The following is a 25628-nucleotide window of genomic DNA, read 5'->3' as shown; positions in this document are numbered from 1 at the left end:
AAGAGAAGACTTTAATTTAAAATGTTCTCAAGTTAAGTTTCCGCATGTTCTCATGGCACATGTGCGCTTGCGTCATTGTCCTACATTTACAGTTCGATATTGAACATCATTTCAGTCATAACAAACCGTAAGATACCTTCATGCAATTCAAACAATTGGTAATCTCATATAGGGTTATCAGAACTAAAATCAATTAATTCCATCAAGCGGGTTATGCTTTTCAATAGCCATGCCCGCATTTTGTTACATTTGCGGTTCTTCTGTCACTTATTTATCGCGGTTCAGTGGCCTGGTGCGTCGTGGGTCGCACGCCATCATGCCATTAGGACGTTTTGATCGAATCGATAATTAAACACTCGCGGTGCATATCGTTGTTATGATCCAATAGCGGTATGTTTGAATTGTAAAAGGGAACGACTGTCCGCCCTTCATTCCTTCATCTAATCCTATTTACTTTTTCTTAACCCATTTATGCCTAGCGTCTAGAAAAAGGTCTTGGCAAACAGCGAAGACCCAGATGAGACGCCGCATGATGCGGCGTCTCATCAGGGTCTACGCTGTTTGCTTGAAGGAAATTCTGTAAGAAATATTATAAATATAGAAATAAATATACCAGACATCCATAATTTTGAAAATAAATTGATCCAATATAGAAGAATGGGAGAGTCCACTAGGCATAAATAGGTTAAAATCTCTCCACTCCACCATGCATAATACCTTCGCCCTACGTTTTCTCCCTCCGTTCATCATCTCTACTTTCTTCATTCCTTCATTTATCTCTCCATGCCTCTGTTCTCCTCATTTTTCATTTAAATAACTGTATATACATCATTAAGGGAAACACATTCTTTTTCGGTAAAAGTTTATATATTTCATGCGGTTTATATTCGACAATGATGTTCCATTGTAGGTATTTGAGACCGTGTCCCCTTGTCAACGGTGTTATTTTAAATCGCGGACAAAATATTAATACCAAAGGTTTCAATAGAGGCACACATGAATTACATTATTATTGAGAAATCTTGGTCGATTTTGAAAGCTTTTGAATCTGCATGACTTTTAAAACAACTGTTAATTTTCAATACAAATGTCACGTGTGGTTTTAGTTAATGGATGGAGAACATTTATGGCTATACATACGATATATGTTATTTTCTGAAGATATGTTAGAGAAAATGTACGAAATATACATAATCTTAAAACAAACATAATATCCTTTATAAAATTGTCATTTGAGTTAATGTAACGTTCATAGTAAACATTTAACGGCAGTTTAACCAAGCAGAATATGGAAAGAACAAACAGCGATGTTTATCTCCAGTCTTTATACAAAAGTCTTTATTATTATACATTACATAATCTGGTTAGAAATATCGAATGGTATTTGAATATATGCATGTTTGTGTTCATTTTACAACGTCAATGGCATCAAAGATCAGGGTCGGTTTTTGGTAATATTCGGAAAATCGTGTCAAAATGGATAATTACCTCACATTATATTTGGTGAAGACACAAATAGAAAAATTCCTGAAATGTCGTATATGGGATTAGGTCTATCATATTGACCAGATCATGATTTAAATGAACGCTTTCGTACATAAGTTGCATCAATAGAAAATTGTTCTAAATGTGTATAACTTTAATAGTCGGTCATTTATCTCAATTTTCATGAAGGTATTTGAATAAACGTGCACCACATCTATAGTTCTCATAACAAACATCAGCATACGTCATCCGTATATGACTTAGGTGGCAATATACAGTTTTTTTTAGTCTCGGCCAATCTCATACACAAGCAGGAGTTAACCACTGTCCGAAACCTGGTCACCTCGCATATCTGAAAATAAACCAAGCACATTTCCAGAATGGTTGAGGGTGTGCCATCTGAAAAATCAGTAACATTCAAATCAACTGAGTTGGGGCAAAATGCTTTAGTATTGATTATTTCAAATAAAAACAACAAAATTATGTGTGTTTCCGAGCCTTTTTAAGCCAGTTTCAACAACAAACTGCCACTTTCCTGCGGAAGCAAGGTGCCTGGAGACCATGTTTTTACATTGGTAACTTACCAAGTACTAAACAGCAATGGAGAAAATTGGGGGTCGAAGGATTGGATTTTTTGTAATAGTTCAATGTCCGTACGCCCTTTCAAATTTCCAACAGAAACACTGACCGGAGCCAGCATTACACCTGTTTTCGAATTGCATTAATTCTACTTCCTGTATGCAGCTATAGTTACAATACCTATGTTTTGGTAACTTACAAACATCCAAGAACAATCACCACAACTCAAACCTGACATTCATTATGATTTAGACACTCAAAATGGTGCTTACTTGAGCATTGTTCTCTTTATTTTGAAATTTCTTGCCAATGTGCATTGGTGGCTAAAAAGTGTGGTGTGCAGCCTTACTGTTGAACGTTGATAGTGGAGAGTAGACATCACCTTTAAATATGGTGAAAAGAGTCTCTGATTAAATTATATTTACTGCAAATAAATAAACTGCTTAGGATGGAAATATTTTCATTAAATGTATGTTTAATAATGCATTGAGGAGAAAAAGATATTAAATGGGCCGCGCTCTGTGAAAAGGGCGTTCATTAAATGGGCCGCGCTCTGTGAAAAGGGCGTTCACTGCATGTGTATCAAGTGTCTCGCTGATTAGCATGTGCAATCCGCACAGACGAATGAGGGACGACACTCTCCGCATTAAATGGACTTTCGTCAAAAACAGTCTTCCTTTAAACAAAAAATACAATAAAAGCGTAAAATGTGTCGTTCCTGATTTGCACAGGCTAATCTGGGTCGACGCTTTACGCACATGCATTACACCCCGTTTTCACAGAGCGCGGCCAAAATTGTAACATATATTGTGCGTTGCTGTTTTTAGTAAGTTTGTATTTAATGACCAGCGTTATGCGAAAATCTGCATTATGCCATAACCGGCAAGCGTAGCTCCATGTCGGCCTGCGTAATTGTGCTGTCTGGTCAGGAGCTATCTTGTGACTATGAGACTACGAAACCGAAAATGGATGATGATGATGATGATGATGATGATGATGATGATAATGATGAGGAGGAGGATGGTGGTGGTGGTGATGATGATGATGATGATGATGATGATGATGATGATGATAATGATGATGATGATGATGATGATGATGATGATGATGATGATGATGATGATGATGATGATGATGATGATGATGATGATGATGATGATGATGATGATGATGATGATGATGATGATGATGATGATGAAACAACAGGCACGTTGGGATCTGACTTCACCCCATCTGATCCATTTTTTGGTTTAGTGTGACAATTTTATAAACAGGTAATAATTTTTGCCTTGTTCTGTTGAATACCTAATACAGTGACCGGTTGGTGCTCGGTCACGGAGATTAAGCGGCCCTTTAAATCGAGGGCTGCTTCATTGCATAAATCAACTATCACTATTTAACATATCCCGCGAGATTAACTCGTCTGCTACTGCAAATCTAATTGAAAATTATGACACTCTAGTATTTACCCCTTTAGAAAACGAGAGACTTTCGAAACACTACCTGCACTTAAAAGGGGTTTATATCAATTCGTTATAGAAATTATGAATTGGCGCGATTGGTGCAAAACTGAAATAAAAACACACGTTTACTTTAAGCACATAAGCCATTAAGACACTACCCATCGATCGGCGCTGATAATGGTGCAGGACAGAGTTTTTCTCTTAAATAGATTTTCGACTGAAGTGTTATAAAAACAGATTTGATATGCACGCAAATCTCACCGGAAATGTGACCTCAAAAGGTCGATGCATATTTAAATTTTACCGGTAAGTTTGAAATTCAGTTTCACAAGTTTGCCATGTGACATAACGGTTTTAAAAGAAGCAGTTATATATAAATAGATCTATGTTCTTGTCGGTGATTTTGTGTTTTTCTGTTGTTGGCGCTAATGACTTGTAAAATCACTAACTAAGCTGTCCGCAGTTTCGCAAGTGTGATAAAATTGTGAAGGATATATATTGACATCAAGGTAATTATTTGTTTCAATACGCTCAGAAATGATCGTGACGACGAAAAACAAGACGATTTGGAAGAAGAAGAAGAATATGACAATGATAACGATGATGATGATGATAACGATGGTGGTGGTGGTGGTGGTGGTGGTGGTGATGATGATGATGGTTACGATGATGATAATGATGATGATGGTGTTGGTGGTAGTGATAATGATGATGATGATGATGATAACGATGGTGGTGGTGGTGGTGGTGGTGATGATGATGATGATGATGATGATGATGATGATGATGATGATGATGATGATGATGATGATAATGGTGATGATGATAATGATGATGGTGGTGGTGGTAGTGATAATGATGATAATGATCATTATCGTGGTAGTGGTGGTGGTTGTAATTATGGTGGTGGTGGTAACGATGTGATGATTACCATTTTACTATTTAAAAAGGGTATTTAAAGCCTTCCATATTACAATTGTTCAACAAAAGAAATCAATTAAATACTTCATATCACCACAGAAACTTGAGTAAACAACCTTATTCGATAGCTTATTGTTCCAATGCGAGGCCTATTGAAACTTTGGAAACTAACCTCTCCTTTCTACCTTTCTCGCGTATACTTATGACACAAAGACTTTAAGTTGTGTACCCTAGCTAGACCTTTGTTCCCTTTGTGAGAAGCATAATGCCAGTTCAGAAGTTAATTAATTACAAAAGCAAATGGTTGATAAATTCGGACTTAAAGTTGGTTGTCACAAAGGTATGACTTAAACATAAATTACAGTTTTGTAATGGATAATTTATTTTCCATTTCGGTTTAAACATAACTACAATGGGTACTTGACATAATTGATGTAGTCGTAGATTTTACTCTCGCAAGTTTTATTGCATCTTTTTCGACGCAACACTCGTCTGTTGTGTTGCTATTAACTGTTATCATTTTCCATCAAAACTTAAATTCTATTAACGATCGGCTGACCTGCACAGGCTCATATAGGTTGATATTTTAGACATAATGTAGTATAATGTATATATAATGTAGGCTATGAGCTTGTATAAGCTTTACTGCTGAATAAATGTTGTCGTTTGTTTGTTTGTTTGATATTTTAGACACATGCATTTAGTCCAGTTTTCATAAAACGCGGCTTATAAACACGCAAACTCCTACTAAAGAAATATGTGGAATGCTTTTAATAACAATTTAATAACAATACTTGAAAATGGCATTTATTAGATATCACATCTGATTGAAGACTACTTTTAACTATGTTTCACTGAGTCTTTATATGGAGCATTAGGTAAACATAATCGAAAATGTCAGTTTTAATTACAGCACGTTGTCAATGCATTGTATAGAAATTGCATTCATAATGAAATTTATCAATAGGCGGACTTTGTACATTGGCGCTGGAGTGTATTTAGAAGTTTATGAGGTCCTTCAGCGCCTAAGGCCGCATTATGTGACAGTGTTTTTTTTTCGTTCAAATTTGTGTCCGGTAGGGGGACCCATTCCCAATGGAAAAAGGTATATATATTTTCTCAAATGGGACTTACAAATTCCCAAATTGAAGGAATCCAAAAAAAAGAATATTTTTTAATTAGGCTAAATATGTCAACTCTCTCCAAATCCAGCTCGATGTGGAATCTTAGAAAATATAATATTGATATCACCTTTATCATAAATTTCACTGTATTTGTAAGCATAAAATCAACAACAGTAATTTTCCAATCTAAGTCAAAAGAACGCGATATTTCCCAATCCAAAGGGACCCGGTCCCATTACCAAAATAGTGGAAAAAAACAATTGGTGAGGGCCCGAAGTGTGTGTCAGCGTAACTAATTCAGTTGCTAGACTTCCATAAGTTCGAACTAATTAAAATTAGAGCTGCAATTTCCAGATATAAGTCGCGTTCTGAGAAAACTGGGCTTAATGCGTGTGCGTAAAGTGTCGTCCCAGATTAGCTTATCAGGGAAGACATTTTCCACCTTAACTGGATTTTCGTGTACAGAAGAGTCTTCCTTTAAACGAAAAATGTCATAAAAGCGGAAAGTGTCATCCCTGATTAGCCTGTGTGGACTGCACAGGCTAATCAAGGATGACACTTTACGCATATACATTAAGCCCCGTTTTCTCAGAACGCGTCTCATTTGAGCCTCGTTCTGGGTAAACTGGGCTTCATACATGTGTGTAAAATGTCGCCCCAGATTAGCCTGTGAAGCTGGAGAGCCGAAGTAACCACAGGAGCATAACATTGCAAAGTGTCGTCCCTGATTAGCTTGTGCGCACTGCACAGGCTAATCTGGTACGACACTTTACGCATATGCATTAAATCTAGTTTTCCCAGAACGAGGCTCAGTAATTATCGTTTTACTCCACGGTATTGTGACAGGATCTCCACGACAGATAACCTTTCTGCCGCTAAACGCGTTCGAGACTTGCCTATACCGCACGTACCAAAAACCTTCGGGATTGGGACCATGTCATAGCTTTAAGGAGACGATACTAATTCAATTAAGGGGTAACAAACTCATGCTGAACAATAATTGTATTTTTTTAAGATATTTACCATGGGGATGACATCTTATTTCGGATTAAGTTTTAGAATTAAGGGCTGCATTTGCTTATATTTTTAAATGAAGAAAACAAAACGTTGATGATACGTTTTGGGAAGTAAAAGTATATGTTCTGTTTTTACAGAACACAATCATCGCATGACTAACCTCCCAATGTGAAATTTGCAACGGCAAGGTATTGGGATATCATCTATGGTGAAACCATCGGGAGAAACAACTTTCCACAAAAAGGCAAGTAGAAATTCCTGGATGATAAAAGCCTCCGTCTGGGAAAACTGGGCTTAATACATGTTCGTTAAGTGTCATCCCAGATTAGCCCGTGCAGTATACACAGGCTAATCAGGGACTTTACTTTCCGACCAAATTGAATTTTCGTTTAGAAGTGACGACCTCTTCACGATAATTTTCATACAATTTACATTACGCCTAGTTTTCGCAGAACGTGGTTCATAACAACTGTGTTACTCTTCTTTTACTTCAAGTTCATATACTTTCAACAACAAAATCTATTGTTTGCGTTTTCGACGCCACCATTATATATATATATATATATATATATATATATATTTCCGAAATCGTCCTTCCTGGTGTACAATAAAACTTGTGTCCGTTTACAGTTTCCCCTTTTCACCGAGTTACTGCGAGAAAGTGAAAAGACGTATTGTCGCAAAGAGGAGAAATGCCCCGCAACGGCACCTGTGCTTTCGGAAAGATATAGAAATGACAGAAACAATCAACATATCCTGACGACATACGGCGATCAAAACAACATGGAAAAGGAAACAACAGAAAGTAAATCCGGTATGTGATTTTCCAAGCGCGAAGATAACTATGTCTTTGTCAATATATTAGTATTTTAAGCAGATCTTGTTTTTTGTTCATCACCTGGGATCATTTATAACGGAAACATGAACTATTAATATTGCATCGTTGAATGAGCAAAAATTTGTAGCCACACCGTACAGAGTTTGCATTTAAACGAGGGGCTCTTGAGTTTTATCCCAGCTTGAGCTTGGGGATCAATACACGAACACACGAACCTATGGAACTCATTATAAATATGACTAACTTATTTCTTATGAAACGATACGAGCCGCGCTCTGAAAAACGGGGCTCAATCAATGTGCGCCAATGGTCGTACCGGATTAGTCCGTTCAATCCTTACCGGCAAGTCGGGGACGACGCTTTTCGCTTTAATGGAATTTTAATCGTTTAAAGGAAGTCTTGTCTGAATGAAAAACCAGTCCAGGTGGAAAATGTCTTCCCTGATTAACCTGTGCGGACTACACATGCTAATCTGGGACGGCACTGTACGAACATATGGGTCGAGCTCTGTGAAAAGGGGGTTTAATGCATGTGCGTAATTATGATATTTTCTGTTTAAAGAAAGTCACTTCTTAGCAAAAATCTAGTTTAGGCGAAGAGTGTCGTCCCTGATTAGCCTGCGTAATCTAAACAGACTAATCTGGGATGACACTTTACGCGCATGTATTAAGACCGGTTTTCCCAGAGCGGGGCTCACATACTTTCAGTGACGATAATAATCAGTTTTATAAGTTTATCAGAGATTCTGAGTGGCCCAATCCTTAACGTGGGTATCATTCTAACCTTAAAATATAAGTTTATCTACGAAACATAAGTGTATCCTCCAAAAATATGTATGTTTAAACTTATATCGAACATTCTATGCGTTCCAAAAAAGAGTCGAATATAAAAGTCCGTCGACGAAACACCGTTCTAAAATGTCGAGACAAAACGTATCAAAAATAAGCAACGACTCGTGCTATCTGGTACATTGTATCAAATTTCTGTAAATTTCAAACTGCAAACATTGATCCTATTAATTTCTCGATCTATCGACACGTTTTTATCAGTCCTGTCCCGTTTCGGTAATGTCGGTTTATCTAAAGTTTAAATTGGTTTAAATTTATAGTCGTCTCCATGCGTCTCCATGCGCGCTCATTGACGATGTGATTTCAACATAAATCTTGCGAGCTTTCAATGAGTGTGCGCCTTAAACGGGACAGTCCGTTCAATATAATAAGAAGTGTAAAAAACAAATGAGATCAACATTTAACAAACCAAGTTAATTTGAACTTATCGTAATGAAACTGCAAGGGTTAACGTATCCATATATAACAGTGCGTTGCAGCCATGTGGATATGTTTATTTTGTAAAATCAGTCAGTATAAATAAGTTCAAATATTAAAGTACATTATAAAAACCTTTATATTCATTTTCCAGTAAGTGTAGCGTATATAGTTTACCGACCTTTATGTTCAGTACTTCAAAAATACATTTTTGTTTAATATTAGTGCATTGATGTTATACCGTTATCTAAATGCAATATTTCTTGAATTAATGTTGTGAGAAAACAGCTGTTCATGTTTAGACTTCGACTTTCTCATTGATTAATTTTAAAATGTTTCACTTTGTTTCTTGTTTGTTTTCCTCTAAAAGATATACACATAACTACATAGCTGTCTAAGTCTATGTACATTTTAATGGGTACTTATTGGGTAATAGTATGTTATATTTATTTTTTTATAAGGATTCTAAATGAATTTTAGCTTCTTTTTGATCATTTTATGTTTTACCACACGTGTTTTTGTTAAATTTACCATTATCGCACATTACACGCAACCCTTTATAAAACTGGTCATAGTTTTTGAGAGCAATATCATTTGCACAGGTTTAAACAGGAGCTAACATGAAGCCTTTATAAACTCACGCCCACATCGATTCGGTAAGGTTTTTGAAAATAAAAAGTGTGTACTGGTATCTTTTTAAATAAGCATGTCTATCGATTCAAACCTTAATTCGACCACTCTAATAGGACAACCTAGTTTAAAAATATGCCTGATGTAATAGCGTCGTATAAGTGCACATTAGTATACGGCTCGAAGAGATGGCGATTTATGTAACGTTAAAGGAAGGAAGACGTTGATCAACAGGCTACATCAATACATTACAAATGAACCGCAGTGCATACTCATTGACAGAACATTCTTTTAATGTAAGTTTTCGGCACAACGAGCACTACTCACATGGCTAGCTTTGTTTACATAAGAAATTATTGAAATCAGTGCAGTCACATTTACACGAAGAAATAAACAGGTCAATAGTTGTTGATTGAGATTATTGAAACCTTGTTACATTAAATCGTGTATTTCTAGGTGAAGACGTAATGGCGCCGATAGTTTTACAAGACCCGCCAAAATGCAAGTTGAAACGCCAGTTATCCATCGACACAGTGGAAAGATCCGAAGCACTCCGAATTCACAAGAAAGCAGCTTCCACCCCAATGAAAGAATCGCCGGAAGTAAATTTTCGTCCGCAAGAGGAGGGAGTAACACAAAAATCAATTGGAAAAGCAAGGAGTAATTTTGAGTTTAAGGACGAAGTCGATGGTTCTTCACCAAGTTGTTCAGTGAGGTATGACTATATAAATGTCTATACAAGAGAACCATGGTATATTTGCTGAAAGCTTAACAGGCATGATATTCTAAATTGAAAGACCCTTTTGAGATTGATTTAGACACCAATATTTTCCACACTTTAACAGGATGGCTTCATTTTTCTCGGTACAGTATGTATTTCAATTTACCCCACAGTACAGTATACCATCAGGGCAATCGTCATGCTTTGCACACATTCGTAATAACTAAATTTTGATAAATATTTAGGGATATTCTTTCTTTCTTTTTCTCAAAAATACATTTATACATTACATGGCCGTATATTACACACAGGACATCAAGACACATTGACAGAATTGACTCAGGAATAGATTCTGACGAGTCTGTCAGCAGATCCCGGCGAAATTTACGTCGTCATATGACGTCAGACGATGAAGACGTCACCAGTCACTGTGCTCCATTTACCAAAGTTCCGCACATTTACTGTTCGCCCACAGGGGATGAACACACCCCGTATGATAAACCCCCGTTACTGAGCCCTAATCGCTTCAACTTAGCGGACATTGGTCTAACTTCCCCTTTTATAAACCTAACGCCGAGAGGCGCAAAAGGGGAAGACGAAGTATTTGTGTTCCCCGACTCTGTTGCTCACAGAAAGGTGTCGCCGTATAAAGGCTCCTCGTGCAAAGGGGAACCCGTTGCTGATGTTTTGGATAGAGAAATTTCCGAGCGATACAGCCGCTCGACTAGGAACGCTAACCGTCAAAGTTATGAACGGGAAGTTGATAGTTTGGATAAGAACAGAAAGCGAACAGGAGAACGCGACCGAGAACGCGACAAATACGGGTCGTACACGGAAGTTGAGAACGAGAACAGAGGCGGATACGTGACCCCTAAGGGTTTTGTTTGGCCTAAAACAGCGACAGTTACTGAACCGTTGCCGCTAAGTCCAAGAATCGTGACAGCGAGTCCAAAATCGCGCAGTTCATCCACCACTTCCGCTTCCGCCTCGAAATCAGCCGAGCGAGACGAATATGGCGACTACGACGATGAGAAGCTGAGGATGAAGCTGCGCATGCTCGAAAGAGCGCATGCGCACGCCAAGGAAATATACGGATCACCTCCCGCAACGCGAGGGTATGAAGTCTCGGACTTGTCACCAAAGTCTCGCCAAGCTCGAGACATCGCGGGAAGAGCCACCTTCAAAAGCATCAGCTGTGTTGACAGATCACCGAATGAAAAGGATATCATTGAGACAACCGAGGAGGTGCGGAAATTCTACGAGAGGTCAATCTCTGACCCCAGGTACAGCCCCAGTCAGTTGAGAAGTGTCATTCAGAAGCCTAGCCCCTTGGCTAGGGACCTGCCAAACTCAAGGGTGGGCGAGGCGATTCCAGAATCTGGGGTTGGTAAAACTTTTCAAGTTTTATGTTGTCATTTGATAGATTTGCGTTTATTTATCGTAGTTTTTCCATATTCGAGTTATATGACTGTTGTTTTTTTTCTTTGGAAAATCTTGTAGTTTGACAATCATAATTTTTTTTAGATAATCCAGAAAATTGTTTAAAGATATATTTCGTTATTTGTAAATAGAAAATCCTGTGGTTTAACGACACTAATTTCGCTATTTGTATTTGATATTCCGGTTGTTTGATAATCACACTCTCTGTGTTTGTCTATCAAGAAGCCTAACAAGCCGAATTTGTTTGTTCTGTCTAGAAAATACTCTATTTTAAAAAATATTTCTTTTGTTTATAGAAATTTCATTTGTTTAATAATGATGATTTTGTAATTTGCCAACAGATAAAAACTGTAGTTAAATGATTCTTATAACTTCATTTGTTTATCGAGCATCCAGTAGTTAGTAAAAGATGATCTCCTTAGTTGTCTATAGAAAATCTAGTTGTAGGTCTATATGAAATTATAATATCCTTATTTGTCTTCAGAAAATCCATTCGTTTATAAATGAAAATGGCGTTATTTGCCTATGAAAAATCAGTAGTTTGAACATTCTGTCCATAAAATTTTGCGAATATCAAACTGCTATTGTTAGAATGGCTATTATACTATGTTATATTACGATATTGTTCATCTTTCACCTCCAGCAACCCGAGCGCTTCCATAGTCCACTCAGAGATGACGTCAGACGTAGACTTTTTAGAAAAGGCTACCCAGGTATTATGCTATGAATGCAAGATGTTACGTCATTTTACGAAAGCAAATTCAAAAGAAACGCCATAAGGGCCACTTACTCATAACTTAAATGTTCAAATAAGCTGACAGCATTGGACCTGGCTTGTATGTAAATTTTATCATAGTGTAATTTATGTCTATTCTAATTTAAACAGGTGGAGCTGTAAAATATGTTCACAAGTGATTTATGTCTTCTTCGAAGACTTTAAATCCAGTGTCATCTTTACTTTGTAAGAAAAGGTAATACAGCCAAAGTTGACTTTAAAAAATGAGATTACAAAGAGTTTAATATCATCCCAAACATTAAATGTTTTATGTCCGCTATACAGTCACTCAAGGGTTTGTGGTCTCATTAGCGGACAGGGTAGCTCTAAACCAGACTGCGGGGTGCGCAGGCTTGCCTGGTGCTACCCGGGCCCCATAGGACCCATAAAGACCCATTTTCGAATGACGCCGCTAAACTAGCTGTATAAAATAATTTTTAACGGGTATGCCATATAAACCATAAACAACCATTTAACCCGAGCTTATTTAATCCATACTTCTAAAGACTACGACCGGCAGACATCATATCCGGACCGCCGCGGCTCTTCATCCAGTCACGTGACCACGGACATACCGCCGGAAGTGCTGACGTTCCTGCAGTCCCGCAACTTCCATCCCGAGGAGCTCGAAAACCTGAAAGGTACAGTGAAATGCATCCTTTTGATTAACGTTATATTATAATCCTTATCCGAAAAATCGTTATATGTTTCGTTATTATTGTTTGTTTAACCCATTCATGCCTAGTGGACTCTCCCATCCTCCTAAATTGGATCAATTTATTTCCAAAATTAGGGATTTCTAGTATACTTATTTCTATATTTAGAATATTTCTTACAGAAATTACTTACAGCAAACATCGCAGACCCTGATGAGACACCGCATCATGTGTCGTCTCATCTGGGTCTACGCTGTTTGCCAAGGCCTTTTTTCTAGACGCTAGGCATAAATATAGGATTTATACATGACGGTTAGTGGAGCTTTATTGTCCCCTACCGGTTTCGCCGGAGGGGACTTATGGTTTGCGCTCTGTGTGTCCGTCAGTCTGTCAGTCCGTGAGTCGGTCACACTTTTCTGGATAACTTAAAAAGTTCTTGAAACATGGATAGATGGCAATAAGGACATTATGCTCGTCATTTCATTTTGTTCCTACGTCAAAAATTCTGGTTGCTATGACAACAAATATTTAAAAAATATATTTCTGACAATGTTGGAGCCGGTAGGGAACATATATTGCTTGGCAATAGTCTTGTTTCAAATAACTTTTTTAAACAATTTTGCAACTAGGGCATAAAAAAAAACTGTCTTTTATGCACTAAAGATTTACTAGGGCATAACAGACAGGTTTTTAAGCTGCTTTTGTCAGTGTGAAATACATCAGAATCACTTTATTTAATAAGCCTGTGTTCTTGTTCAAAATTTGATTTGTACTACACCGTTATGTTTCACGGAACGTGAAATTTTGTCAACGATTTCAGACGTTTTCAATGACTTAAGCTGTCTCTTATGCACTAAAGATTTTTTCAAATGTATTTCAATAACGTGAGATATTTGCCAAAATAAAGTTCTTAACGGTGTGATTACATCCTGTCCAGCCCGTGTGTAAACCCTGAAAACCCCGTTGAGTCTGCACCCTGTATCATAATTATCCTCATGAGTACCGAAAGTAACATCTTCATCATAACATCTTCTTCATTATGCTCCATTAGGTATAACCTCTAGGCGACATTTGGTAAATGTGTAATGTAAATTTGGCTGTTTCTTTGAATATGTTTTGATACCTCATTGTTGCGTATTGTTATCAGAGCCCGGTCTTGGAAAATTGGACGTAATGCATTTGCGTTACGTGTCGTTCCAGATTAGCCTGTCCGTACAGGCTGATCAAAGACGACACTGCGCTTTTATTGAAGTGTTCGTTTAGAAGAAGTCTTTTTCTTAGCGAGAATCGAGTTTAGGCGAAAAGTGTCGTCCTTGGAAAGCTTGTTCGGTGTTTTCCCAGAACAAGGAATATAACATGTAAAGTTTTCTTTGATTAGATATCTTACGGCGCGGTGGAACTCCCCCACTGTCGTCATCTCCTACCAAGTCATTCCCGTACAATATGACGTCACAAGGTCACTACGGTGACGTCACGGAGGAATATAGTAACTACTGGGGACAGGGACTTCTGGCTTGCGCCGACGGCGTTGAGAGGCCACGTGGTCCGCTTCGAGAAAGACGACTGGGTTCGTAGAAACAATGTCTAGGACGAGTTAAAATATCGTATTTTATGGTACTTTTATTGATGACAAAAAAGGAATACACGAAATCGTAAAAAAAATGACTAGTATCAGGATTTACGAAAATTTCACAATTCTTTAAAAGTAGCCTTTTTAATATTCATAGTTTTTTTAGACGCAACAGTTAAACTACAAGAAAGATAATTGCTCTCGGATGGAATTAAAATAAGTTATAAAGGAAATCACTTTAACAGATATGTACATCTACGTATGTTCAGATTGGTTGCCGTTGTAGAAAAATGTCAATAACTATCATTACTGCAACGCAGTTTCTCAGTATTTTTAATAAATGGAATAAATGACATACAAACAGGTCATAATATTCTTTACTTTCACCGTAATCATTTTTGCGTATTAAACTCCGTGTCCCTCTACAGGCGAGATCGATGTCCACGTGACTTGCGACAAAGTTCAGGAGATTCTGCGAGAATTGGACCACGATGACAGGAACTGCAAATGTGGCAAAATCGAAGAAGAAATCAAATCAATGGCGATTAATGCTTATAGGTATTTAATTCAATATATAGAAAGAGAAAAAGAAAAGTTGTTTGTTTCTACTTATCCGACCAACACTTTTTTTCAATTTATACTCTAAAGTCTTTTGTTGGCATTTATGTTAAATATTCGATGATTTTAGGATCATAGCCGCATTCGATTATGTTCGATAAAATAACTTTTACATTTGAAGAAATAATGTTGAATAAATACCGATATTTCAAACATTAATGTCATTTAATTTCCTGGTTTAATTGGTATAAAACTGTCAAAAACCCCATTCAATAAAAAAACAAAAACAACACTAATTGCCCCTTTGCAAGAAATGTTGGTAATCGATGTCTAATTTAGTTATTTTTATATTTTCAGCTACATTCCTCTTTGTATGGCGTTAATAATTAAATAAACATCATGTTTAAAACTACGAATGTTACATTAGTATGTATTTCAAGTTGTGTCTAGATATAATTATGAATAAATGCATAACAATTGAGCCGCGCATGTGAAAATGGTTCTAATGTCATATTAAGCCAGCGTAACTCCAGACCAGCTTACGCAACCGCCCATTCTGTAAGGGAAGCTACGCTATAAAGTCACGCAAGGTTTCGTGGTTTCATTAGCGGTAACGCTAGCTCCTCACCTGACAGAGCGATTGCGCTGGTCTGGAGCTACGCTGGCCGCATATGTCATTAGACCCATATTCGCATGCGCGGCTCAATTGCTATTGATTTGAAGGCTTAATATGGGAACAAAACTCGAAACAACAGCATATTTTAACATTGTTAGTATTAAACATAATATTTTTTAAATTTTATTTAATACTATTTTATATTATTGCCATAAGGCCTATTATATATTGCATAAAGCGGGCAATTATTCTGAAAATAATCAATTCTTGCAGCAAGATCCTGCGTGCAGACCGTGGTCGGGACGCGTACGAACAATTCCAGCGAGAGAAGGCAGAGACGGACGCCATGGTGTATGATTCCATGAAGAACCTGTGCGGAATAAAGTGTTTGTGTAAATATGGCCGAACGCTAGAGGACGTATACAGGTCAGATCTCTTTCCCGTCATTTGATAGGTTTCTTAATTTTGTAACGCGATTTTCTATTGGTTTGGTTAACGAATCAAAATGACGTTTTTTTCGATTGTCATTTTACATAAATATCAACAAAACAGCCCATATAAGTCATTCACTAATGGTATCTGTGTGTTTAGCTCCGTTTATAACCTTTTCTGTCCCGATCTGACATTCTTATTTTATTCAATGAGTTGAAATGTTTAATGCATAATGTTCACACTTTCACAGCCCCTTTAGTGGCATATCTAATAGTCTGTTAATTAAGTTATTGATAAAGTTAATACTAATTATTAATTATAAAATTCGTCGTTTTTAGCGGAAGCGTGGTGTTCCGACTTCACTGCCCCACCCTGGACGCGCTGCTGGATCTCTGGCACACGTACCGGGTGGGCGACCTGGGCCGCCAGATACAGGGCGCCTTCGTCACGCGCGGATTGCTGGATCGGCACGGCTGTGACGTCATCGAACTGCGAGTGCAGATCGCATGGAAGGATTTCGTACAGTGCAAAGAGGAGCTGGGTGAGTGGACTGGTATAGACGATGTTGAATATAAATGAAGCTCTGTCTTGGAAAACTGGCCTTATTGCATTTGCGTAACGTGTCGTGGTGGATAAGCCTTTGCAGTCCACACAGGATAATCAATGAAGACACTTTCCGCTTTTAAGTATTTTTCGATTAAATGAGTATGTATTCTTCTAAGCGAATATCCAGTTTATGCGAAAAGTGTCGTCCCTGATAAGCATGTGCGGACTACACAGGATAAACTGGGACGACACTTTACGCACATGTATTAAAACCCGTTTTCCCATAGCGAGGCTCAAGTTATGATAATGGTTAAAGTGTTGAGAAAGACACAGGATTTTGACTATGGAGGTGAAAGTACTGCTGCTGCTGTATCTGATCATGATGGTTCTGTTGGTGTTGGTTGATGTGATGTGGATTATAATAATGCTGAAGATGAAGTGATTATAATGTGATGGTGATGATGATAATGATTTTTTTCTATCATGCTGATAAGGATGGTGAGGTTAGGGTAGAATTCATATGCAATTCAAAATATACCGATACACGTGTTCTGTCCCACTATCGCAGAGTTACAAGCGGAGAACGCCGCCAACCGGACGCCGACCAAACAGATCACGGTGATCCACGCCCGAAGTCGCTCCGAGCCAGCCTCTGTTACCAAGCAGGCCAACCAGATCCGTATCTCAAAGGGCCCAATGTCTCCATTCCGGGAGCGGATGTGCTCCGACTCGTCAGTGGAGTTGTCCCCGCGTAGGGCCTTCCAAGAAATGTGAGTACTACACGGACGTCACTTTCCGCTTTCATGGTATTTTTCGTTTAAAGGAAATATCGTCTCAGCGAATCTCCAGTTTAGACGGAAAGTGTCGTCCCTGATTAGCTTGTTCGAACGGCACGGGCTAATTTGGGACGACACTTTTGTCTGTGTCGTTGATAATGACCATATTTGATAGGTGAGATTGGAATTTCCTCCATCATTTAATGATGATGATACAAACGTTGATGATGATTAATACTATCATATAATAATTGGTACCGCGCATATATTCCAGTAACTCTGGCAAGTTCCCCATCCACCCTCCACCCTCGGCGTCCCGGAAGTTCTTTCCTGAAGTGCTACTGGCCGCCACCGACGCCGTTGATGACACCGGTTCCGCCAAGAGCCCGCCCGTCTCCCCGACATCTGAACAGGAAAACGTGGAATTGAAAGTGTGAGAACAAAGAACCCTTTGTTGTCTTAAAATGGCAGACAAAAATGTCAGTGTTTTTTTAAGAACTGGTGCCGTTTCCAGGGTGTTTATTTATTATGAATATTCTTGGATCTTAATTTCAGTAAGTTAAACATATGTGTACGAGGGTTGAACAACGGAAAATGCTATTTTGTTTGGAATCGTGTGGGACTCCTTTTTTTCTTTCTGTCCTACGTTTAGTATAGGTTTTATGAGTCCGATGTATTGATCAGCAAAACAAAACTTTAAACACATTTGTGTTCAGTAACGTGAAATGTGTTAAGTATTTAAAAGGGGTTATGAGTGATATAAGGGTTTCAAAAGTGATAAGAAATGTGTGATTTGCAATATGTGATTTGAAGGTATGTTTTCTTAAAGTTATTGGTCACGCCCCATTTGAATGTATTCGTGCATTTGTTAGGCGTAATTTCAAATGTTGATGTTTTTTGCAATGAGTTGTTCACAATTGCATCGCTGTGTCTTAAAGTGATATTATGGGCATCTAACAGTATATAGGTGTCTATCGCAACCGTTGTTTATTTTTGGTGTTTTCACTTCATATACACTTATATTTGTTAATGCAGCATCAACATACTAAAACAATATCCCGGAAAGAGAAAAAAATCTATTTGAATATCAACCATACTTTTGTTTAGACAACTGTCGACAGAAATGATTCGATGTACGTTGTGAGTCTAAATGTAGTTTTCATGCAAATTCGTTCATACGACACAAAGACACAATTTTGTTTTACGGATCATTTCGGCTTTAATAGAGGACTGGGTGAGTCATGTAAAATATCGAAAATAATATATATTTTTTTATAAACAACTGGTAGCAAGATGAGTTGTAGATAATTGGTCAGTTACCACATTTTAAGTAATTCTTTGACCTGTTAATTCTTTTCAGCTCAATTCAACAGTGGAAAATGCCCATAATATCACTTTGAGAATGCTTCTATTGAAGATATACTGAAGAATTATTCTCTTTTTTGTCAACTCAAAAGGCGCAACGAATATTTGAAAGCAATTGGATGGGTCCGAAATTTAGGTTGTTTGAAAAATGGCTACATGGTTATTCTGTATGTAATACAACATGTGCATGCATTATAACTCCCCATTAGTGTTATATGTTTTGTTTATTAACAGATTTATGATTTTAACTTAATGTAAGGATTAGTTTTTGTATTGATGTTTTAATCTTGTGCATGTTTGAAGTTTATTTCATGTTGTGAATTCATCAAATAATTTATTTTGCATTGTGTGCGTTGAATATTTATTTAAGTGAAACTATCTCAGACTTGTTAAGTTTCAGTGGAATTTATGCAATTTCCCAACTGTTTATTTATCTGGATTGGTTTTTCTTGTATATACTTATATATTATAAAGGTTGGCGATTGCAAAAAGTTTATAGTGTCTTGAGAAAAGTTATATTTTTGTTAAAATTCGTTAATTGGTTTGCATCGTTTGCATTTCAGTGATTTGATTCGAGAATTGTTCAGTTAAGCTGCTTACCCCTTATACTTATATATATTTATGCATATGTATCGTTTATGGAGCCATTTTATGCCACAACTCATTTAAAATGATTTTCTTCTTTGATGTATTTTCCGTTATTGGACATTGAAGCGCCATAAACATGGTACAATGATTATAATTCCCATCAAAGCCTCGTCAAGCGCCCCGATGGGTGTGGATGAGAAACGCTCAATATGTACCCCTCATTGCGTGTTCATAGCAATATTAATAGTAAAATACATTTGAGCCAGGCTCTGAAAAAACTGGTCTTAATACATTTGCGTTGTCATTCAGATCAGCCTGTGCATACTGCACAGGCTAATCTTGTATGACACTTTTCGCCTTAACTGGATTATCGCTAAGAAGAGACTTTCTTTAAAAGAAAAATACCATAAACGCATAAAGTGTCGTTTCTGATTAGCCTGTGCAGAGAGAACAGTCTAATCTGGGACGACACAATGAATCATTTAATTAAAAAGTCACGTTTTTCAATAACCGTTTTACAATTTTATATCCGCCTATATATCGTCCGTTTTTTCCCGAATCTGTCAACCTTACGTCGTTTGGTCCGCCCGTCATGCATTCATTCACAGTTCATCTGATCGGCCACTTGATAATCCATAACCTCTGAGCGGCCTTGACTTGAATTGAATTCTAGTGGTATGTAAATATATTCTGATATATGGCTGAAAAAAGTCAACCAATAAAATTCACCGAATGAAGAACATATTTACTGAGTTTGTCTAAATTGTGTTTGTGCCAAGAGCAGCTGTTCGGTTCGATTTAACCCATATATGCCCAGTGGACTCTCTCATCCTTCTTAATTGGATCAATTTATTTCCAAATTAGGGATGTCTTGTATATTTATTTTTATATTTAGAATACTTCTTACAGAAATTCCTTTAAGCAAACAGCGCAGACCCCGATTATCATGCGGCGTCTCATCTGGGTTTACGCTGTTTGCCAAGGCCTTTTTTTCAAGGCGCTAGGCATAAATGGGTTAAAGTTAGTCTGCGATCAAATGCGGCGTCTCATCTGGGTCTACGCTGTTTGCCAAGACCTTTTTCTAGACGCTAGGCATAAATGGGATAATTCATTTACAGTAAACTAATATCTTCCTTATTTGTGTTGTAACCAGTTACAAATAATGTTCACGCCTTATCAATATAAATAAGAGATAAGCATCCGAAATTAAAATTAAAGGGTATATTTGAGCCGAGATCTGTGAAAATGGGGGTTTAATGCATGTGCGTAAAGTGTCATCCAAGATTAGCCAGTGCAGTCCGCACAGGCTAATCAGGGACGACACTTTCCGCTTTTGTGATATTTGCCGTTTCAAGAAAGTCTCTTCCTAGCAAATATCAACTTTAGGCGGAAAGTGTCGACCCTGATTGGCCTGTGCGGACTGTACAGGCTAATCTGGGACGACACTTTACGCACATGCATTCAACCCCTTTTTTTACAGAGCACGGTCTATTTACAGACGCCGAGATTTACATGCATAATCGTGATAATGCAATATTTTTCCCACACTTGCTCAATTTTGTTTGCTGGTACCGTCCATTTTACCGTCAAGGGTTCTTTTTGAAAAGCGTTATCATATTTACCCATAATCCTTCTCAAGGGTTTAAAGGGGATCAAATTTAAACCTTATCTTGTACTATCCATTATTTTATCATATTGACTTTAATTCTTAAGATTTTTTGCAGGACAAAAGAGGAGGGCGTTTAAATATTATTTTACCGCACATCATTAATTCTTACAAACAAAGGTCACGAATGTCTCTATATAACAGCGATATTTACGACGCGATTGTATTATTTGTCATAATTGAAATTTAAACTTAGTTTTTTTGAGCAGCTGCTCTTTAAAATTTTGAGGGAAAAAATATGTTTTAATACTGTTTAATTAACGGAATAACGTGCATCTTTAGACGAGGTGGTGTACTTTTACATCAAATTATCAGCCTATTTAATCACGATCGAATAAATAGCGTAGGTCTATTATAAACAGATCTGTGGTTGCAAATGAATGTAAATTTCTGTTTGCTGGCAAATTTTGTAAAGAAAAGGTAATTTGAACTATTGCTAGAAGACTCCATTTCAAGCGTTAACTAGTGTGTTATCGTCATAGTCACCCATTCCCCTGATCTGTCATATCATCCCAGATAAAGGACGAAACTTCTAAACAAATTTCCAATTTAGGCAGAAAGTGTCGTCCCTTATTAGCCTGTGAGGAATGCACGGGTTAATACAAAAAGAATTCTGATAACAAAAATGTTTTATACACGGAGTGTGTTTAGTGACACTTTAAAAAGTGTTTCAATGGTCGCACCTATTCCACTTTGGCCATTAAATATTCCGTTATTAACCGCTCATTTAATTCAGAATCCGTTGTCGTAGTGTTTGAAATAGCATTTGGTATAAATGGACGTAAATTGAATGCAAAATCACGTCCAAGGTGGCCAAAGAATAAATGAAAAACTGATTCGGGAACGCTCGTTATCGGAATATGATTACTCACTCGTGACAGTTTAATGGTCTTCGTGCAATAAACGAATACATTGTTATCCCGACCGGCCCTGTCAAGGATGATTTAAATAACGGATATGTTTTGTCATACATTACCTGTGTAGCTTACCTCGCTGCGGCATATTTAGAGTCCATACGGCACCGATACTTTTATTATTATTATTATTATTATTATTATTATTATTATTATTATTATTATTATTATTATTATAATGCTCGGGGAAAAACAAAATCGAATAGGTACGGGTAAAAGTAAAGCTTTTTTTAAACGCAGGCCAGTTTGGGACTGCATGCTTAAGTTGCTTAATATAGTTTTCCTCCATTAAGCCTTGTTCGTACACGTAAGTTTTGTGTACTGTGGTAAAAAAGTATTGGCGTGTTAATTGATTGAGTGTGTTTAAATATAAAAATGCCCGATTTAAAAGCTTTGAATTGTTATTCTGTCCAACAAAATCAGCTCAGACTGCATCTCCTACTACATCCTTCATTTATTACACAATAGCATTATATGTTCCTGTATTAAACATAAAAGTTATTATTGTGTATGTGTGTTTTTTACTGAAATTTACATTTGCTAATTATAACGTTTATTTTTATAATTAATACGGAACTTTTAAATATTCTACTAATCCAAAATTTCCAGAATTGCTTTATTTAAATAGTCTGCTTTACACACTTTCCTACAAATGATTGCACTGGTGTGTCTGATATTTCATTGTTTTAACGATAATGTCATTGTGTTTCATGCGTGCCGAGCTCTTTGAAAATCGGACTTGTTGCATATGCGTTAACCCTTTGCATGCTGGGAAATTTGTCGTCTGCTAAAATGTCGTCTGCTGAATTTGTAAAATAAGCATTTTCTTCATTTTTTTTCAAAGAATACTATCAGAATAGCAAACAATTTGGATCCAGATGAGACGCCACGTTCTGTGGCGTCTCATCTGGATCCAAACTGTTTGCAAAGGCCTTTAAAATTCGGTTCCCGCACTGAAAGGGTTAAATGTCGTCCCAAATAAGCCTGTGCAAACCTCACAGGTAAATCAGGGACTGCACTTTCAGCTTTTATGGATTTTATGTTTAAAAAAGTCTCGTCTAAACGAAAATACAGTCAACGTCGAAAGTGTCGTCCAAGATTAGCCTGTACGGACTGCACCCGTAAAACAGGGTCCGGTTGCCCCAGAAACACGATCATATGTATGATGTCATTAAATACAGATCAGTGTCGAATTGTGGTTTCCAACCAATCAACGTTGAGGGTGTAATGACTCTTTTCGACTACAATTCGAGATAGTTTTACACGCCGCTCAATTTTGACAGAGTTGTGGCTTAAAATACTTCAATTTTACTGTGAAATACTGATTTACATAAATAAACTGTTAGTCCATCCCTTTCAAACGAATGTAATAGTTTTATGACACGGCCACGTTTGGGGCGTATAATGATCACTAATCAGACAGTTTTAATTGCATTCCGAAAACAGTACCACATACTAGTAAATCTAGTTTCAGAGAATACTTCCTGCTATTTTTCTCCGTCAGACATGCATGAATGCTCGTATAACTTGAGATGCTTTAAATTGCGAATATGAGAATTGTTTGCCTGTGACATTTCTTTCATTTACTTAAACAGTATTATAAAATTCGTTTTGCAGTGTTTAAAGTATGAAGATTATTTGTTATTCTTTTGATGAAACTATACCACATTGTAGGCATACCGAAAAAATGTTACATTTTGATTGTGGTATAAAGATATACAAAAACAGGGAACTCGCATGATAAAGATTGGCTCATATGTGTTTCGAAAATAATGAGTTCCTTTCGCACATGAGGCTGCCTTATCTGAGGACCCGGAGTTTGTCCGAGCACTCCTACGCAATAAACATACTTGACTCGCAAACAAATGGGACGAATTTAGAAATATAGCTGCAAGTTCCAGCTTTCTCGTTTTTGCTGACAGATATTCCATTGTGGTGCGGTATTGTGCTGAGGCCGGAGGTTACCCAACCTGTCCTGTATGGTGACTATCAACCAAGCTCGCATGCGGCGGAACTGGGAATTTAAACCGGGTCGCCAAGGAGATGAGCTTGTACCAACCACTTTCTGAAGATTGGCGTGGAATGGTTTACATATAAATATCCGCAATCAATTCCCTGTAGAGTATGGACTGTACCGGACAGTGGTACCGCTGATAGTAACATGGTCATCGACAGCGGCAACGGTACTAAATCACGATATCGCACCTGAGCGCTCATCTGACGCTGGACTTCAAAATTGTTTGCGAATGGTCGGGTCGTAATCGAACAGGGGTGCGATTTTGTGCAAACATCGGTATCGAGCGCTATCTGGGGCTATGATTTTCACGTTACCATCTTCATGATGCTGATAAGGGGGACACGTACCGCTGGGCTTGAAGTGCGGGCCGTGGAGTGGTTACCAGGCAAAAGGGGTCACTGCAAGGCGGCCGAGAAAATAGGGGCTACGAGCGAAGATTGTTACGGGGGGTTTCGGTAAAGGTTCGGATAGATTATCACCCAGATTTTGAATGAAGCTTGACGATAAAACTGCGGATTAGTAAATATTTGAAATAAATATATCTGTGTACATTCGTTTATTTTACTGACTGCCACTAAATGATATATGGTGTACGGGATTGATTTGGTCGAACCTGTGAATCTAATCTTGTATTGGCATAACTGTTCAAAGGTGGGGAATATATTTCGATGACTGATTATCACAATTAGCGGTCCTGTTTTCTTAAGACTGTTTGCAGTTTAGTTCAAATGGACTTCCGCTCGAAACACAACTCTTAGGTCTAAATAAATACTGTATCTACGGAATAAATATAACTTGTCGATAAAATGATAAGACGAACGAAATAGATATAACAGGTTTTAATAACGTGAAAAAAGAACAAAAACTTGGTGCTTAATTGACGTTGCGGATAGTGATGCTGATGCTGATGACGATGAAGATAATGTTGTATATTGATGACGATAACGATAACGATGACGATGACGACAATGATGATGATGATGATGATGATGATGATGATGATGATGATGATGATGATGATGATGATGATGATGATGATGATGATGATGATGATGATGATGATGATGATGATGATGATGATGATGATGATGATGATGATGATGATTGTTACGATGTTACAGATGATAAATTATTATTACCTAAGTTCAACTTTTCATGTTCGTTCCATTACAACGTTTGTACAGCATTTTATTTATAAATAGGTCTTAAGGTCGGCGCTCTGCTAATACAAAATAGCCGACAGATAAAACCCTCGGAATGTGGTGATTTTCTTATCACAAAAACATGAACATTGTCATAAATATTGACAACTTTAAATCATCACATTTTTTAGATCGGTGTGCGTTCTATTTACAAATACTCTCACGAAATTTATTGACAAAAAGCTTTGGTCGTTGGCCAGGTTGGAGCGTTACTATGCAATCGGAATGTCTCGGTTATTACCGTAATAAAATAATGAAAAACGTCAAGGAATAGAGTTAATCCACCGCAATGGTATATTCATGTTATATTGTCACAGAATTTAGGCGTCCTATTGTTTTTCTCACGAAATGTCTTCAGGCGAAATATTAGCAGGTTTAAAGGAATTATGTTAAGGATTTTAGGGATCGGAAAGCTGTTCCGTGTTTTGTTGACTTTGGGATAATAAAATGACTAGTGTCAAATA

The 25628-nt window shown here is 37.4% G+C and overlaps 1 protein-coding gene across 1 annotated transcript; it reads left to right on the top strand.

The window, feature by feature from the left end:
• Window positions 1–3861: 3861 nt before the first annotated feature.
• Window positions 3862–22296, top strand: LOC127867881 (uncharacterized). The gene is made up of 13 exons (XM_052409389.1): window positions 3862–4036; window positions 6727–6833; window positions 7220–7403; window positions 9779–10037; window positions 10355–11426; window positions 12127–12196; window positions 12765–12899; window positions 14293–14481; window positions 14913–15042; window positions 15932–16084; window positions 16429–16631; window positions 17205–17406; window positions 17687–22296. Exons 2-13 carry the CDS (start codon window positions 6795–6797, stop codon window positions 17847–17849), a joined length of 2799 nt encoding a protein of 932 aa, XP_052265349.1. The 5' UTR covers window positions 3862–4036; window positions 6727–6794; the 3' UTR covers window positions 17850–22296.
• The last annotated feature ends 3332 nt before the right edge of the window (window positions 22297–25628 follow it).

This window comes from Dreissena polymorpha, chromosome 2 (assembly GCF_020536995.1).
Source record: "Dreissena polymorpha isolate Duluth1 chromosome 2, UMN_Dpol_1.0, whole genome shotgun sequence".
Lineage (NCBI taxonomy): Eukaryota > Metazoa > Mollusca > Bivalvia > Myida > Dreissenidae > Dreissena > Dreissena polymorpha.
The sequence above is the reverse complement of the archived record's forward strand: the minus strand, read 5'-3'. Positions and strand labels throughout refer to the sequence as shown.